This window comes from Salmo salar, chromosome 07 (assembly GCF_965601325.2).
Source record: "Salmo salar chromosome 07, fSalSal1, whole genome shotgun sequence".
In the NCBI taxonomy this organism is placed as follows: Eukaryota; Metazoa; Chordata; class Actinopteri; order Salmoniformes; family Salmonidae; genus Salmo; species Salmo salar.
Genome location: NC_138297.1, coordinates 31957864 through 31973684, shown reverse-complemented (window position 1 = coordinate 31973684; position 15821 = coordinate 31957864). Strand labels below are relative to the sequence as shown.

The 15821-nt window shown below is 46.4% G+C and overlaps 1 protein-coding gene across 1 annotated transcript in view; it reads right to left on the bottom strand.

Moving 5' to 3' along the window:
• col4a5 (collagen, type IV, alpha 5 (Alport syndrome)) overlaps positions 1–15821 on the bottom strand; it is an 87400-nt gene that overhangs the window by 28266 nt on the left and 43313 nt on the right. The window contains exons 15-28 of the mRNA XM_014207141.3: positions 15285–15386; positions 14456–14509; positions 13994–14035; positions 13666–13759; positions 10609–10896; positions 10285–10374; positions 10023–10093; positions 9555–9746; positions 8995–9163; positions 8419–8511; positions 8090–8194; positions 7686–7783; positions 3033–3183; positions 1845–1958 (exon numbers count right to left, since the gene is read on the bottom strand). Of these exons, the coding sequence (XP_014062616.1) occupies positions 1845–1958; positions 3033–3183; positions 7686–7783; positions 8090–8194; positions 8419–8511; positions 8995–9163; positions 9555–9746; positions 10023–10093; positions 10285–10374; positions 10609–10896; positions 13666–13759; positions 13994–14035; positions 14456–14509; positions 15285–15386 (1663 nt within the window). The remainder of the gene's footprint in view (positions 1–1844; positions 1959–3032; positions 3184–7685; positions 7784–8089; positions 8195–8418; positions 8512–8994; positions 9164–9554; positions 9747–10022; positions 10094–10284; positions 10375–10608; positions 10897–13665; positions 13760–13993; positions 14036–14455; positions 14510–15284; positions 15387–15821) is intronic.

The window sequence follows — 15821 nt, the reverse complement described above, 5'->3', positions numbered from 1 at the left end:
GCACCAGTCCCTCCTGCAGCAAAGCACCCCCACAACATGATGCTGCCACCCCCTTGCTTCACGGTTGGGATGGTGTTCTTCAGCTTCCAAGCCTCCCCCTTTTTCCTCCAAACATAATGATGGTCATTATGGCCAAACAGTTTTATTTTTGTTTCATCAGACCAGAGGACATTTATCCAAAAAGTATGATCATTGTCCCCATGTGCAGTTGCAAACCGTAGTCTGGCTTTTTTACGGCGGTTTTGGAGCAGTGGCTTCTTCCTTGCTGAGCGGCCTTTCAGGTTATGACGATATAGGACTCGTTTTACTGTGGATATAGATACTTTTGTACCTGTTTCCTCCAGCATCTTCACAAGGTCCTTTGCTGTTGTTCTGGGATTGATTTGCACTTTTCGCACCAAAGTACGTTCATCTCTAGGAGACAGAACGCGTCTCCTTCCTGAGCGGTATGACGGCTGCGTGGTCCCATGGTGTTTATACTTGCGTACTATTGTTTGTACAGATGAACGTGGTACCTTCAGGCATTTGTAAATTGCTCCCAAGGATGAGCCAGACTTGTGAAGGTCTACAATTATTTTTCTGAGGTCTTGGCTGATTTCTTTAGATTTTCCCATGATGTCAAGCAAAGAGGCACTGAGTTTGAAGGTAGGCCTTGAAATACATCCACAGGTACACCTCCAATTGACTCAAATTATGTCAATTAGCCTATCAGAAGCTTCTAAAGCCATGACATCATTTTCGGGAATTTTCCAAGCTGTTTAAAGGCACAATCAACTTAGTGTATGTAAACTTCTGACCCACTGGAATTGTGATACAGTGAATTATAAGTGAAATAATCTGTCTATAAACAATTGTTGGAAAAATTACTTGTGTCATGCACAAAGTAGATGTCCTAACCGACTTGCCAAAACTATAGTTGTTAACAAGAAATTTGTGGAGTGGTTGAAAAATGTGTTTTAATGACTCCAACCTGGGTGTACGTAAACTTCCGACTTCAACTGTATTCGTTTTAAAGAGGAAGGCAAATTGTGTTTAAGAGTGAACAATGTGGCAAAAACAAGTGCAGGAAAAGTGGACTTAGAATTGTGTGGGTGGGTGATAGCTAACAGCTTCACAAGTGGGCATCGCCAAAGAGACGAGAGATGAGAAGAAGAATAAGAATAAGAGTGAACTCCCAAGATCAGGGTACGGTTACCATCAATGACTGATAACCCAGAATGCATCTCTCTGGGATGCAAACTTCACATGATCACCCATGGTGACATCATTCAGTGCACAACAAAGAAACAAACCCTTTACACACCCTTTAACCTCTTACAAACTGTTTACAAACTATTTGGTGCTCAAAAGCCTTGCAGAAGAATGGTGTTACTTTCCTAATAACAAGCGTGACAATGTAGCATGAACCACATAGCCAGTCCATTGAGATGCTGTACATAATAAACATTCATATAAGTTATGAGTATGTGGTGAAGGTGATAATGCACATACCAATCTGTGACTGAGACAATACATTCGAGATAACACATATTGAGTCATCTCAACAGAATGTTAACGCGTTGAAAACAAAAATAGAACAAAAGATTATATTTCGAGAAAAAAATACAGCAGAAATATACATACATATATATGAAATTGTTTTCTCATGAATTAGACTTTGCAGAGGTTGAATATGATAAAAATTCTTAGCATTACGTACAAATGATGGTGATACTACAAGGTCCGCTGTAAGCAACTAGATACAAATGCCATAAATCAAACTAGATGTCAATCTCTAATCAAACTATTAATCTATAAATCAAACCTGATTTTCGTCTAGTCAAAGGTCAGCTAGGTTGTCTTACCTGGAGAGCCCATGGGTCCTGGGGGTCCAATGGGGCCGGGGATGCCCTGAGAGCCGATGGAGGGCGAACCTGGAGGTCCACGGGCTCCGGGTATACCATTGATACCAGAGTCACCTGGAAGAGACAAACAAATACAGAACACACATACCTGTTAACAAAATAATACCAACTGGCTAGCTACCTAACAGGTGTACCAGGGATACCAGAGTAACCTGGGAGACAGACAGGTACAGAACACACACTTGTTAAAATGGCAATACCAACTAACTAGCTGGCTAACAGAATATGTTTAATCTGGACCAGTGGTGGCTCCTCAGGGGAGGACCATCCTCCTCAGTGAATTTCAGATTTTTTATTATATGGCTTTACTGTCAGTGGTTTCAAATTAAAGTGCCTTTTAAGATTACTAAGTTATTATTTACTCTTTTTAACAGCTAGTTTCCGTCCTCCTCTGGGTACATTGACTTCAGTACAAAACCTAGAAGTCTAGAAAACCTTGAAAACCTATGTTCTCACCCCCTTCCATTGACTTACACAGTAATTATGACAACTTTCAGAGGACATTCTCCAACCTATCAAAGCTCTTGCAGTGTGAACTGACATGTTGTCCAGCCAATCAAAGGATCAGAGAATTAATCTAGTACTAAAAGCATAAACTACAGATAGCTAGCACTGCAGTACGTTAAAGTAGTAGTAGAAGTAGTAGAAAGACAATAGTTGAACAGTTTTGAACAAATTCATTTCCTTAAAAGAAATCAAGAGCATCATGTAGTAGCGTAAACCTATCGATGTTACATTGAGCTGGGTGAATGGAATATGAATGACAGTCATCCAATATGCTGTAATATAAAAAAGGCCTCGCTCATAAAACAATTATCGTCCTCCCTCTTCTTAAACAGCACCGATGGACACCGATCTGGACTAAGTATAACTTTTATTGAAGACACCACTGAGCATGCTTTTAGTCTAGAACTAGTCTTAACCTGTTTCTGGAAAAATCAGACCAGAAATAATGAGGCAAGATTAGAGTATGATGTTGTTGATCTATAAAAAGAGTAAATAATAACTTAAACGGCACTTTAATTTGAAACCACTGAGAGAAAAGCCATATTTTCAGTATAGGTGGATCTTCAGTGTTCCTAAGCTCCTAACTCCAACCGACTACACCAATAAAAGTTGGAACCGTACCTTTGGCACCAGGGCCACCGTCGAAGCCGGAACGTCCGGGCGAGCCGGGGTTGCCGGGGAAACCGGAGTCTCCTTTGGGTCCAGGTAATCCTTTGGGTCCAGGGAAGCCTGGAGGGCCCTGGGGACCTGGCAGCCCGAATCCTGGCTCTCCCTATCACACACACACAAATAGAAAACTCAAATTAATACCCAAACACACACAAATGTAGACCTTGTTAACATTTTTTGAAATATATTTTTTATTTAACCTTTAGTTAACTAGGCAAGTCAGTTAAGAACTGGTGCTGGGATTAAAAATAAAAACAAATTAAATAAAAATATAGGACAAAACACACGACGAGAGACAACACAACACTACATAAAGAGAGACCTAAGATAACAACATAGCATGGCAGCAACACATGACAACACAGCATGGTAGCAACACAACATGACAACAACATGATAGCAACACAACATGGCAGCAGCACAACATGGTACAAACATAATTGGGCACAGACAACAGCACAAAGGGCAATACATCACGCAAAGCAGCCACAACTGTCAGTAAGAGTGTCCATGATTCGAGTCTCTGAATGAAGAGATTGAGATAAAACTGTCCAGTTTGAGTGTTTGTTGCAGCTCGTTCCAGTCGCTAGCTGCAGCGAACTGAAAAGACGAGCGACCCAGGGATGTGTGTGCTTTGGGGACCTTTAACAGAATGTGACTGGCAGAACGGGTGTTGTATGTGTAGGATGAGGGCTGCAGTAGATATCTCAGATAGGGGGAGTGAGGCCAATTCGTTTTGTTAGTGAAGCCTACCAGCGTTTTTCCCCTTGCTCCTGTCTTTTCTATAGTTCCTGTTTTCTAGTTTTCCCCTCGTTGACCATTCTGCCTGCCCTGACCCTGAGACTGCCTGCCATCCTGTACCTTGCCCCACCACACTGGATTATTGACCTCTGCCTGCCCTGACCCTGAGACTGCCTGCCGTCCTGTACCTTTTGGACTCTGATCTGGATTACTGACCTCTGTCTGCTAGGTCAAGGTCTGTCGTTTAGCCTGCTCCCTTTTCTAGTAATAAACTTTTCTTACTTCGACACTGTCTGCATCTGGGTCTTCCCTAATACGTGATAGTACGAACAGGTCATGACCGACCCAGCAGACTCAGACCAGCTCCACAATGCTGTCTCCCTGGTAAGGAGCCACCATTGGACGACACGAGGAGTTACTACAATGTCTTATGGAGGCACTCCAAACCCTGGCAGAACGCCATGACAAGGTGTTCAAGACTTTGCTGGAGCAACTCTACGGATTCCTCACTGGACAGCGGGTCACTCACAATACCACTCCCATCAACCTACGAGTGTCAGGGAACCACAGCGAGGCAATCCAATGTATGCTGATTAAGTTTCCTCAGGTTCCTGTGGTATTGGGATTCTCTTGGCTCCAGCAACACAATCTCTTATTGATTGGACTGCTGGTGCCATTATAGGCTGGAGCCCATTCTGCCACGCCCATTGCCTGAAGTCAGCATAGCCTGCCCCGGGACATCTTCCGGTGGCCTCGGGAAGTTGCCCCGGACCTCTCCCCCATTTCCGCGGAGTACTAGGACCTCCGGGAGGTTTTCAGTAAGACCCGGGCCACTTTACTTCCTCCGCACCAACCCTATGACTGCGGGATCGACCTTCTCCCAGGCACCACACTGCCCCGGGGATGACTGTACTCTCTGTCGGGTCCGGCGAATAAGGCAATGGAGACCTACATAGAGGACATCCTAGCTACAGGGTTCATCCGTCCTTCTGCCTCCCCCGCCGGCGCAGGGTTCTTCTTTGTGGAGAAGAAGGACAAAACCCTGCGCCCGTGCATCGACTACAGGGGCCTCAACGACATCACGGTGAAGAACCGCTACCCACTACCACTCATCTCCTCTGCCTTCGAGCCGCTCCAGGGAACCACTGTGTTCTCCAAGCTGGACCTACGGAATGCCTACCACCTGGTGCGGATACAGGAAGGGGCGAGTGGAAGACAGCCTTCAACATGGTCAGCGGTCACTACGAGTATCTGGTCATGCCATTTGTCCTTACCAACGCCCCAGCTGTGTTCCAGGCTCTGGTTAATAATGTTCTCAGAGACATGTTGAACCGGTTCATCTTCGTCTACCTCGATGACATCCTTGTCTTCTCCCGCTCCGCCCAAGAACACGTGCTCCACATCCGACACATCCTCCTGGAGAACCAGCTTTTTGTGACCACGGAGAAGTGCGAAATCCATCACTCCACCATCCCCTTCCTGGGTTACATCATCGCTACAGGGAGTGTACAGGTGGATCCTGGGAAGGTGAGAGCGGTGGTGGATTGGCCCCAGCCTACGTCCAGGGTGCAGCTGCAACGTTTCCTGGGATTCTCCAACTTTTATTGCCGCTTTATCCGGGGTTACCGCACCCTGGCTTCCCCCCTGTCTGCACTCACCTCTCCCAAGGTTCCGTTCACGTGGTCCCCAGCTGCTGACCGGGCGTTCCAGGATCTCAAACACCGTTTCACCACAGCTCCCATCTTTGTTCATCCGCCAGTTCATGGTGGAGGCCGATAATTCGGATGTCAGAGTGGGGGCTGTCCTGTCCCAGTGTTCTGCCCTGGACCTCAAGGTGCATCCCTGTGCCTTCTCCCACCGCCTCAACACCACAGAGAGGAACTACGATGTGGGGAACCGTGAGCTTCTTGTGGTGAAGATGGTGTTGGAGGAGTGGAGGCACTGGTTGGAGGGGGCGGAACATCCGTTCATTGTGTGGACCGACACAAGAACCTGGAATATCTCTGTACTGCCAAGCGTCTCAATTCCAGGCAAGCTAGGTGGGCCCTGCTCTTCATACGGTTCAACTTCTCCCTCTCCTACCGACCAGGATCCAAGAACATCAAGCCAGATGCGCTGTCAAGCTGCTATAGCCCCGCAGCTACACCCTCTAACCCCAAGACCATCCTTCACACCTTGTGTCTGGCAAGGCACTCAGCTGGGGAATAGGGAAGCATGTCCGTGAGGCGCAGAATTCCCAGACGAACCCCTGGGGGGGCCAGACAACCAGATGTTTGTGCATGATGCTGTCCGCTCCTCGGTCCTGGAGTGGGCCCACTCCTCCAGGCTTGCCTGCCACCCGGGCTCCCGTTGGACCCTGCCCTTTGTGCGACAACGCTTTTGGTGGCCTACCATGGTCCCGGACGTTCGTTGCCGGCTGCACGCAGAACAAGACTCTTTGTCAAGCTCCAGCTGGTCTTTTTCAACCACGGCCTGTCCCTCATCGTCCCTGGTCTCACATATCCCTGGACTTCGTCACGGGTCTTCCCCCGACTGATGGCAACACAGTAGAGGACCGGTTTTCCAAAGCCGCCCACCTTATTCCTCTTCCCAAGCTCTCCCTCTGCTAAAGAGACGGCCTAACTCAAGGTGCAGCATGTCTTCCGGATCCATGGACTCCCGGTAGACATGGGTCCTCAATTCTCATCCCGGTTCCAGTCAGCTCTTCAGGGCATCATGGCTGCTGGGAGGGAAACCCTTCATCCACCTCTTCTACGATTTGAAACTTTCAGTCGCTTGTGCTCTGTTAAATCCTGTGTGTTAAACCCAGTCTGACCTTCGGTTGGGAGGAAAAGCTATACTGCTAGCTAAATGTGGTGTGGCCATGTTCCTTCGACTGCCCTGTGCAGGTCTGTCTACATTCAGTCTTAACCTTAGCTTGATACAATGCTATCCAGTTTGGATTCTCATTGCTATAATTCCCTTTGGAATTAGCTGGATTTATGCATAAGTTGGTCATCAAATTTGGTCTGATCTTTATCTAAGTCACAACAATAGACAAACATAGTGTGCTTAAACTAATAATGCACAAAATAATGCACAGCACACCAACATCAAAACCTCATCCCAACTGTAAAGTATGGTGGAGGGAGCATCATGGTTTGGGGCTGCTTTGCTGCCTCAGGGCCTGGACAGCTTGCTATCATCGACGGAAAAATGAATTCTCAAGTTTATCAAGACTTTTTGCAGGAGAATGTATGGCTATCTGTCCGCAAATTGAAGCTCAACAGAAGTTGGGTGATGCAACAGGACAATGACCCAAAACACAGAAGTAAATCTACAACAGAATGGCTTCAACAGAAGAAAATACCCCTTCTGGAGTGGCCCAGTCAGAGTCCTGACCTCAACCCGATTGAGATGCTGTGGCATGACCTCAAGAGAGCAGTTCACACCAGACATCCCAAGAATATTTCTGAACTGAAACAGTTTTGTAAAGAGGAATGGTGCAAAAATCATCCTGACCGTTGTGCAGGTCTGATCCGCAACTATAGAAAACGTTTGGTTGAGGTTATTGCTGCCAACGGAGAGTCAACCAGTTATTAAATCCAAGGGTTCACATACTTTTCCCCCCCTGCACTGTGAATGTTTACACAGGGTGTTCAATAAAGACATGAACACATATAACTGTTTGTGTGTTATTAGTTTAAGCAGACTGCGTTTGTCTATTATTGTGACCTAAATGAAGATCAGATCAAATTTTATGACCAAAATCCAGGTATTTCCAAAGGATTCACATACTTTTTCTTGACACTGTAAATGACTATGTTAATCTGTAACTAGTACAGCATTAAAATCCATCTATAGCAGTGTCGTTGTGGTACGTACCTTAGCTCCAGGTCCACCTGGCTCACCGGGGAGGCCGTCCACTCCTGGTCTTCCTGGACCTCCGGGACTACCTGGCACACCAGATGAGCCTGGGAATCCTGCGGGTGGGGACAGGTGAGTGATTGTGATAATTGTTTATAGTATAAGGCACTACTGTAAAACACTCAAATCACTCTGTGCAATGGTGCTATGAGCGAGATCATGGCTGTGCCATCTTGTGTGGACGTCAGGGCCTTAAGCCTAGTCCGAGACTAAAAAGCATGTTCAATGGAGATTCTCCATTGAAAACGCTTCTTAGTCCAGGACTAGGCTTAATCTGTGTTCCGGAAATCGGTCCATGAAGTTTATATTATAACCATATAGGTGACAGTGAATGTATACCTGCCCAGGTATTTAGTGTTTACCTTTAGCGCCGGGGGGTCCTGGCAGTCCAATGCCGGAGAGGCCGGGGTCGCCCTTGGCACCTGGTAAGCCGGGGAAACCGGGCTGTCCTGGCCCGCCGGGGTTGCCTGTGGACACAGAAATTAACACTTTGTTTTGGCAAACATTTACTACACTACTACTAAACAGTTCGCTAGCGTATACTTCATAGAATTAGATCAAATATTCCCCCAAACAACACCAAACATCTGTGCTGTCTGTTACCTTACTTCCGTCGTCATCATTCTGGATGAAAGCTTATGCCTATCCATTCAGGTGAATGTGAACCTGTGCAGGTAAAGATGTTATTTACCTGGGTTTCCAGGAAGACCCGGGTCTCCATCCTGTCCCCTGGGTCCTGGGAGTCCCTTCTCTGCTATCGTTTGACCCGGCTCACCTTTAGTGCCTATAGATCAGGGGTCAAAGGCCAAGGGTCAAAGGTTAGGGAATAAGGTTACAAGAGAGTTGTTGTCATAGAAGAGCAGCAGGTAAAGCGAATGGTAAAAGTATGATACCAATGAAATAACACAACCTTCCAGGACCCCAGGTGTGTCGATGTATCTCACTTTTATCAACATTTCAGTTACTACACTTTTAGAAAAAAAGGGTTCCAAAAAGGTTCTTTGGCTGTCCCCATAGAAAAACCCTTTTTGGTTCCAGGTAGAACCCTTCAGGGGTTCCATGTAGAACCCTCTGTGGAACGGGTTCAAGAAGGAATCCAAAAGGGTTCTACCTGGAGCCAAAAGGCTTCTACCGTGAACCATAAAGGGTTCTTCAAAAGGTTCTCTATGGGGAGAGTTGAAGAACCCTTTTAGGTTCTAGAAAGCACTTTTTTTTTTATAAGAGTGGACATCCCTGGTTTTCAAGTATATCAGCCAACATATCTTACCTGGTGCTCCAGGTGTTCCCGTTCTCCCTGAGACGCCCTGCACACCCTTCTCTCCAGGGGGCCCCTGGGGGCCGAAGCCTGGGGATCCGGGGACACCCCTGTCACCTGGGAGACCCTGCAGACCGGGCTCACCCGGAGGCCCTCGCTCACCCTTCACTAACAGAGAGCCCTGCAGAGGAGTGTAGAGGGGTTAATATAGAATGCTATGTAGTGGGAGAAATGGATGGATGGACAGATGGAGATAGGGAAAGAGGTAAGGTGAAGGGATGGATGGCTGGAGGGAGAGAGGAACAGTTGGATGGGATGGATGGATGGATGGATGGATGAAGGGAGGGATGAATAGAGGGATGGAAGGAGACGTGAATGGATGAGGTGGGATGGATGGATAGATGGGTGGAGGAAGGTGGTGAGGAATAGAGAGCAGGAGGGATAGATAGAAAGAAGATAAGGTTGATGGATGAGTGGAGAGAGGAAAGGATGAGGGTGTGGATGGGACGGATTAATAAATATATGAATAGATAAATGGAGGGAAGGAGAGAGATGGACACTTTGCTACTCACAGATGTTCCTTTGGGTCCAGGAGCTCCAGGAACTCCATTGCGACCAGGTCCTCCGTCCAGACCAGGCAGGCCAGGGGGTCCGGGGAACCCTGTGTCTCCCTTGTCGCCCCTCACCCCATCCACAGCAATAGCCTCACCTGGGTCACCCTTCTCTCCTGGGAAACCAGGTGCACCCTGGGGACCAGGCAAACCCTGGGGGAGAGAGGGATGGAGGAGAGAGAGATGGAAGGATGGAGGGGTCATTTAGTTACTCTATCATGGCTACTCTAGACTACTCTACAAATTAAATCTAATCTTGGATTAAAAAGCATTTTCAATGGAGATTATTGTTTAATAGTCCAGAACTAGGCTTAATCGGTGTCTGGGAAACCGGCTCCAAGTAAGTCAGTCTGTAGGTTACTATAAAGTTGTGTAGACCCAGCTTCAAACCAGTTTCAAACCAGGAAGTGACAAACAGGAAGTACTTACAGAAGAACCTGAGGGCCCTGGGCCACCTGGATATCCTCTGTCACCTTTAACCCCTGGTCCTCCTGGTCCACCTGAGAGAGGGAGGAGAGAGGAGAGAGGGTGGAGAGAGAGGTGTTGTGTACAGTATTGTGTTACAGTGGCCTGCACATTGTGAAATCAGGTGTGTGTTTTCTCCTCTCTACTCGGTCTTATTCCCTACCAGGTGAGGATATAAAAAACAGGTAGGGAGATAGGTGACCAGGTGAGAGGGGTGCAGTCTTACCTGGGAACCCAGGAGGTCCAGGAGGGCCTGGTGCTCCAGGGATGGAGTTCCCACGTGAGAAACAGTTCACACAGGTTTCTCCCTTGTCACCTGAGAGAGACAGACAAGTAAGTAAGTAGGTAGGTAAGGGGAAAGACAGACATAGAAGCCAGTTGGGATCATTTCAATGATACATTTGTTTGTTCATTATTAGCCACACTACCGTAACACAATACTGTACATAACACCTCTCTCTCATGACAATACTCTGGAAGTATACAACAGAGAACACACAAGAAAACAAACAAACCCTACTCTCTCTCTCTGTCTCTCTGTCCGACTCACCTTTCTGTCCGGTCTCTCCTTGAAACCCTCTGTCTCCTTGTTGTCCTGGTAACCCGGGGGCCCCTCCTAAACAGTTACCGCCCCCTGTGGAGACCCCTGCGGCCCCGGGAGGGCCTGGTGGTCCCTGAAGCCCAGGGGCCCCATTTCGTCCTGGGGGCCCAGGGCGGGAGATGCCTGGCTGGCCCTCGTCTCCCTTCTGGCCCCTCTCTCCTGGGAAGCCTGGGGAACCGGGTTGGCCTACACCTCCGGTACCTGGGGTTCCTGGTTGTCCTGGAGGACCTGAGAGACCTGGGGAGGACAGGGTCAAAGGGGAAAGGTCACCATGAAAACTGGATTTTGCTCTGTATTCACCAAGCCTCTTAAAGTAGCAGTGTTGATCTAGGACTAGGTCCTCCGTATTCATATAATCTTATTCCTTATGATCTAAACATCTAAAACTAATACTGGATCAGCTCTGAGTCGCTTTATGAATATAAGCGGGTCGTTAAACTAATTCCGTGCCTTTCGAGAAGTTTAACTTGTTTGTTTTTTTAAACGTTGGATTTCAACAAATTGTAAGATTCTGTCATAAAGAGCACATGTTCAACTTCATAAAAAAACTGTTTTCCCATCCCAAGAGGTTAAATTACAAAATGACAAAGTGCCTATTAAGTGTCAAATAAAGTAAGAGGTTTGACTGTAACAGGGTTAAATCATCCTAAATCAGCAATAAATCCCCTCGTGACAGCGTTGAATGGAAGCTCGTTGTGTGCAACAGGAAGTGGTAATCGAATGCAAGCCACAGAAAATAAAATGAAAATGTTAAAACATTTCTAGCCTTTTTATTTATGGGTAACGGGGTTGATGTGTTATGCTCGAACCGCTCAGTTTTCCACCACAAAACACCAGAAAATAGTCAAAATGAGTAGAACCTGTTCACCTGCTTTTACTCTATGATTTGAGTACTAGATGTTCAAAGTATTATATATATATATACTGCTCAAAAAAATAAAGGGAACACTTAAACAACACATCCTAGATCTGAATGAAATAAATAATCTTATTAAATACTTTTTTCTTTACATAGTTGAATGTGCTGACAACAAAATAACACAAAAAGAATCAATGGAAATCCAATTTATCAACCCATGGAGGTCTGGATTTGGAGTCACACTCAAAATTAAAGTGGAAAACCACACTACAGGCTGATCCAACTTTGATGTAATGTCCTTAAAACAAGTCAAAATGAGGCTCAGTAGTGTGTGTGGCCTCCACGTGCCTGTATGACCTCCCTACAACGCCTGGGCATGCTCCTGATGAGGTGGCGGATGGTCTCCTGAGGGATCTCCTCCCAGACCTGGACTAAAGCATCCATCAACTCCTGGACAGTCTGTGGTGCAACGTGGCGTTGGTGGATGGAGCAAGACATGATGTCCCAGATGTGCTCAATTGGATTCAGGTCTGGGGAACGGGCGGGCCAGTCCATAGCATCAATGCCTTCCTCTTGCAGGAACTGCTGACACACTCCAGCCACATGAGGTCTAGCATTGTCTTGCATTAGGAGGAACCCAGGGCCAACCGCACCAGCATATGGTCTCACAAGGGGTCTGAGGATCTCATCTCGGTACCTAATGGCAGTCAGGCTACCTCTGGCGAGCCCATGGAGGGCTGTGCGGCCCCCCAAAGAAATGCCACCCCACACGTCATGACTGACCCACCTCCAAACCGGTCATGCTGGAGGATGTTGCAGGCAGCAGAACGTTCTCCACGGCGTCTCCAGACTCTGTCACGTCTGTCACGTGCTCAGTGTGAACCTGCTTTCATCTGTGAAGAGCACAGGGCACCAGTGGCGAATTTGCCAATGTTGGTGTTCTCTGGCAAATGCCAAACGTCCTGCACGGTGTTGGGCTGTAAGCACAACCCCCACCTGTGGACGTCGGGCCCTCATACCACCCTCATGGAGTCTGTTTCTGACCGTTTGAGCAGACACATGCACATTTGTGGCCTGCTGGAGGTCATTTTGCAGGGCTCTGGCAGTGCTCCTCCTGCTCCTCCTTGCACAAAGGCGGAGGTAGCGGTCCTGCTGCTGGGTTGTTGCTCTCCTACGGCCTCCTCCACGTCTCCTGATGTACTGGCCTGTCTCCTGGTAGCGCCTCCATGCTCTGGACACTACGCTGACAGACACAGCAAACCTTCTTGCCACAGCTCGCATTGATGTGCCATCCTGGATGAGCTGCACTACCTGAGCCACTTGTGTGGGTTGTAGACTCCGTCTCATGCTACCACTAGAGTGAAAGCACCGCCAGCATTCAAAAGTGACCAAAAAATCAGCCAGGAAGCATAGGAACTGAGAAGTGGTCTGTGGTCCCCACCTGCAGAACCACTCCTTTATTGGGGGTGTCTTGCTAATTGCCTATTATTTCCACCTGTTGTCTATTCCATTTGCACATCAGCATGTGAAATGTATTATCAATCAGTGTTGCTTCCTAAGTGGACAGTTTGATTTCACAGAAGTGTGATTGACTTGGAGTTACATTGTGTTGTTTAAGTGTTCCCTTTATTTTTTTGAGCAGTGTATATTTATATATATATATATATATATATATATATATATATACTTTTTTTAAAAGGAATATTCACCTTTAAATGAGGGATAGATGGAAATGAATCACTAATCACACAAAATAAATTATAATCTTCGGGAAATTAATTTGTCAAAGCAACAAAATAACTAGGGCTTTACAATGATGGTTGGTTTAGGTGGGTTTAAATCTTCCTAGAAGTAACACAGTGTTGACGGTGGGACATGTCAAAATGCGGAATTTGGGCACATTAGCAAACCCTTATTCAAAATAAAAATCGGACGTACGGAATTCTCCATGTGGTCTATATTAAAGGGCACTTCATTTAATATAACACACTTTTAAAATTCAATACTGGTGCACAATTTCTACTTAAAGTATCAAAGGAATGCAAAAGGTCCTCATTTCGTGGAATGACCCAGGCCCCGATTGCACTCTTTACAGTATGTGTCCAATACAAATCAAGTCCTATCTCCTGTTGGATAGAGTTACGTACCAGGTTGTCCTCTGTCTCCTTTCCTTCCTGATGACCCGGGGAAACCAGGCTCTCCTTTTGGCCCCACACGTGCTCCTGTCTGACCATTAATCACCTGGTAGAGTAATGGGGTAGAAAGGTTACTATTGCAATCTTGTGGTTATAGTGGAATATTACAGGATGCAGGGGCTAGAGTAGGTTACACTGCCAATGTCATGGTTACATTGCCATCTAGTGGACAATGTCTAAAACTACGGGAGGCCACCATTTGCCCACGAAGAATGTAATAAGAGAATGATGCTTGTAATACAACTGAATGAGTAGATAAATAGATCGTTTGATTTCTCACCACGCCCGGAGGTCCAGGGTATCCACGGTCACCTTTGTCCCCCTGAGAGAGAAACAGATAGAGAGTGAGAGAGATGGATGGGATAAGTGAGAGAAGAGATGGCGAAGGACACGTGGAAGGGGAAGAGGAATACTTAGTCAGTTGTACAACTGAATGCATTAAACTAAAATGTATCTTGCACATTTAACCCAACCTCTCTGGATCAGAGAGGTGCGGGTGGCTGCCTTAAGTGACCTCCATGTCATCATCGCCCGGGGAGCAGTTGTTGTTGGGGGTCAACTACTTTGCTCTGGAGCAAAATGACACATTTTTACCTTGTCGACTCTGGGATTCGATCAGGCAACCTTTCGGGTTACTGGCCCAACGCTCCTACCCGCCAGGCTACTGCCGCCCCCAACAGTTCATGTATTTGTAGATCTAGTTTATTGTACGGTGTAAAATAGCATCAGAGGCCAAACTCACCCTGTCACCATCCCGACCTGGCAGACCTGGGCCGCCTGGGTCTCCTTTACTACCCTGAGTGAGATAGAGAGAGAGAGAGAGAGAGATAATGACATTTGAAATGTCTCAATTCCTTTGAAACTTTTGTGAGTGCTTACTGTTCATTTCTGATTGTTTATTTCACTTTTCTTTATTATCTATTTGTATCTGTCTATTTGTTTCCCATGCCAGTAGAGCCCTTTGAATTGAATAGAGAGAGAGAGAGAGAGAGAGACAGGGAGAGAGAGCGATAGAGAGAGAGAGTGTGATAGAGAGCGAGGTAGGAGGTACAGAGACAGGGAGAAAGAAAGAGGGAGTGAGTGAGAGAGAGAGAAAGAAAGAAAGAAAGAAAGAAAGAAAGAAAGAAAGAAAGAAAGAAAGAAAGAAAGAAAGAAAGAAAGAAAGAAGAAGAGAAAGAAAGAAAGAGAACGAGAGAGTCATTATTTCAGAATCTCATTGGCTCACTTCTCTTTAGCAAATCAAATCAAAGTGTATTGGTCGCGTACACAGTTTAGCAGATGTTATAACGGGTGCAACGAAATGCTTGTGTCACTAGCTCTTAACAGTGCAGTAAAATGCACACAAATAAATACATTTCAGAACGAATCCGACTAACAACCCAAATAACACTGTAACAGTAAGACGAATGCAATCTAGCAATAGTGGCCTTGTCAGTCATGCAACAAAAAAAACGTATCTGAATCTGAGAGAGAAAGAGGCAGAGGTAGATGTTGACAGATCATTCACTTACAGCATACAGATAGACAGATAGAATGTATAGAAACATTATAGCTCTGTGGGTAGAACTCACAGGGAATCCAGCAGGACCCGGGTCGCCATCTTTCCCCGGTTTGCCGCGTTTGCCTGCTTCTCCAGGCTCTCCTTTCTCTCCCTTCGAACCTCCAGATACACCCTACAAAACCAACATCAGACCGTCATCATACACACACTACTATAGACTGACTGATTTGATTGATTTGTTATTATAGTGTCTTGCATTATTCAGATGCCTTGCTCACTGAGCAGAGATCACCATTTTTTTGATGTGTCAAAATATACAGTATTTTGCAGCTGTATAGGCAACGTAGATACACTACATGGCCAAAGGTATGTGGACAGCTGCTCGTCGAACATCTCATTCCAAAATCATGGGCATTAATATGGAGTCGGTCTTGCTTCCATTCAGCCACAAGAGCATTAGTGAGGTCGGGCACTGATGTTGGGGCGATTGAGCCTGGCTCGCAGTCTGCGTTCCAATCCATCCCATTTTGTGTATTGACCTCGCTTTGTGAACGGGGGCAGTGTCAGGCTGAAACAGGAAAGGGCCACAAAGTTGGAAGCAGAGAAT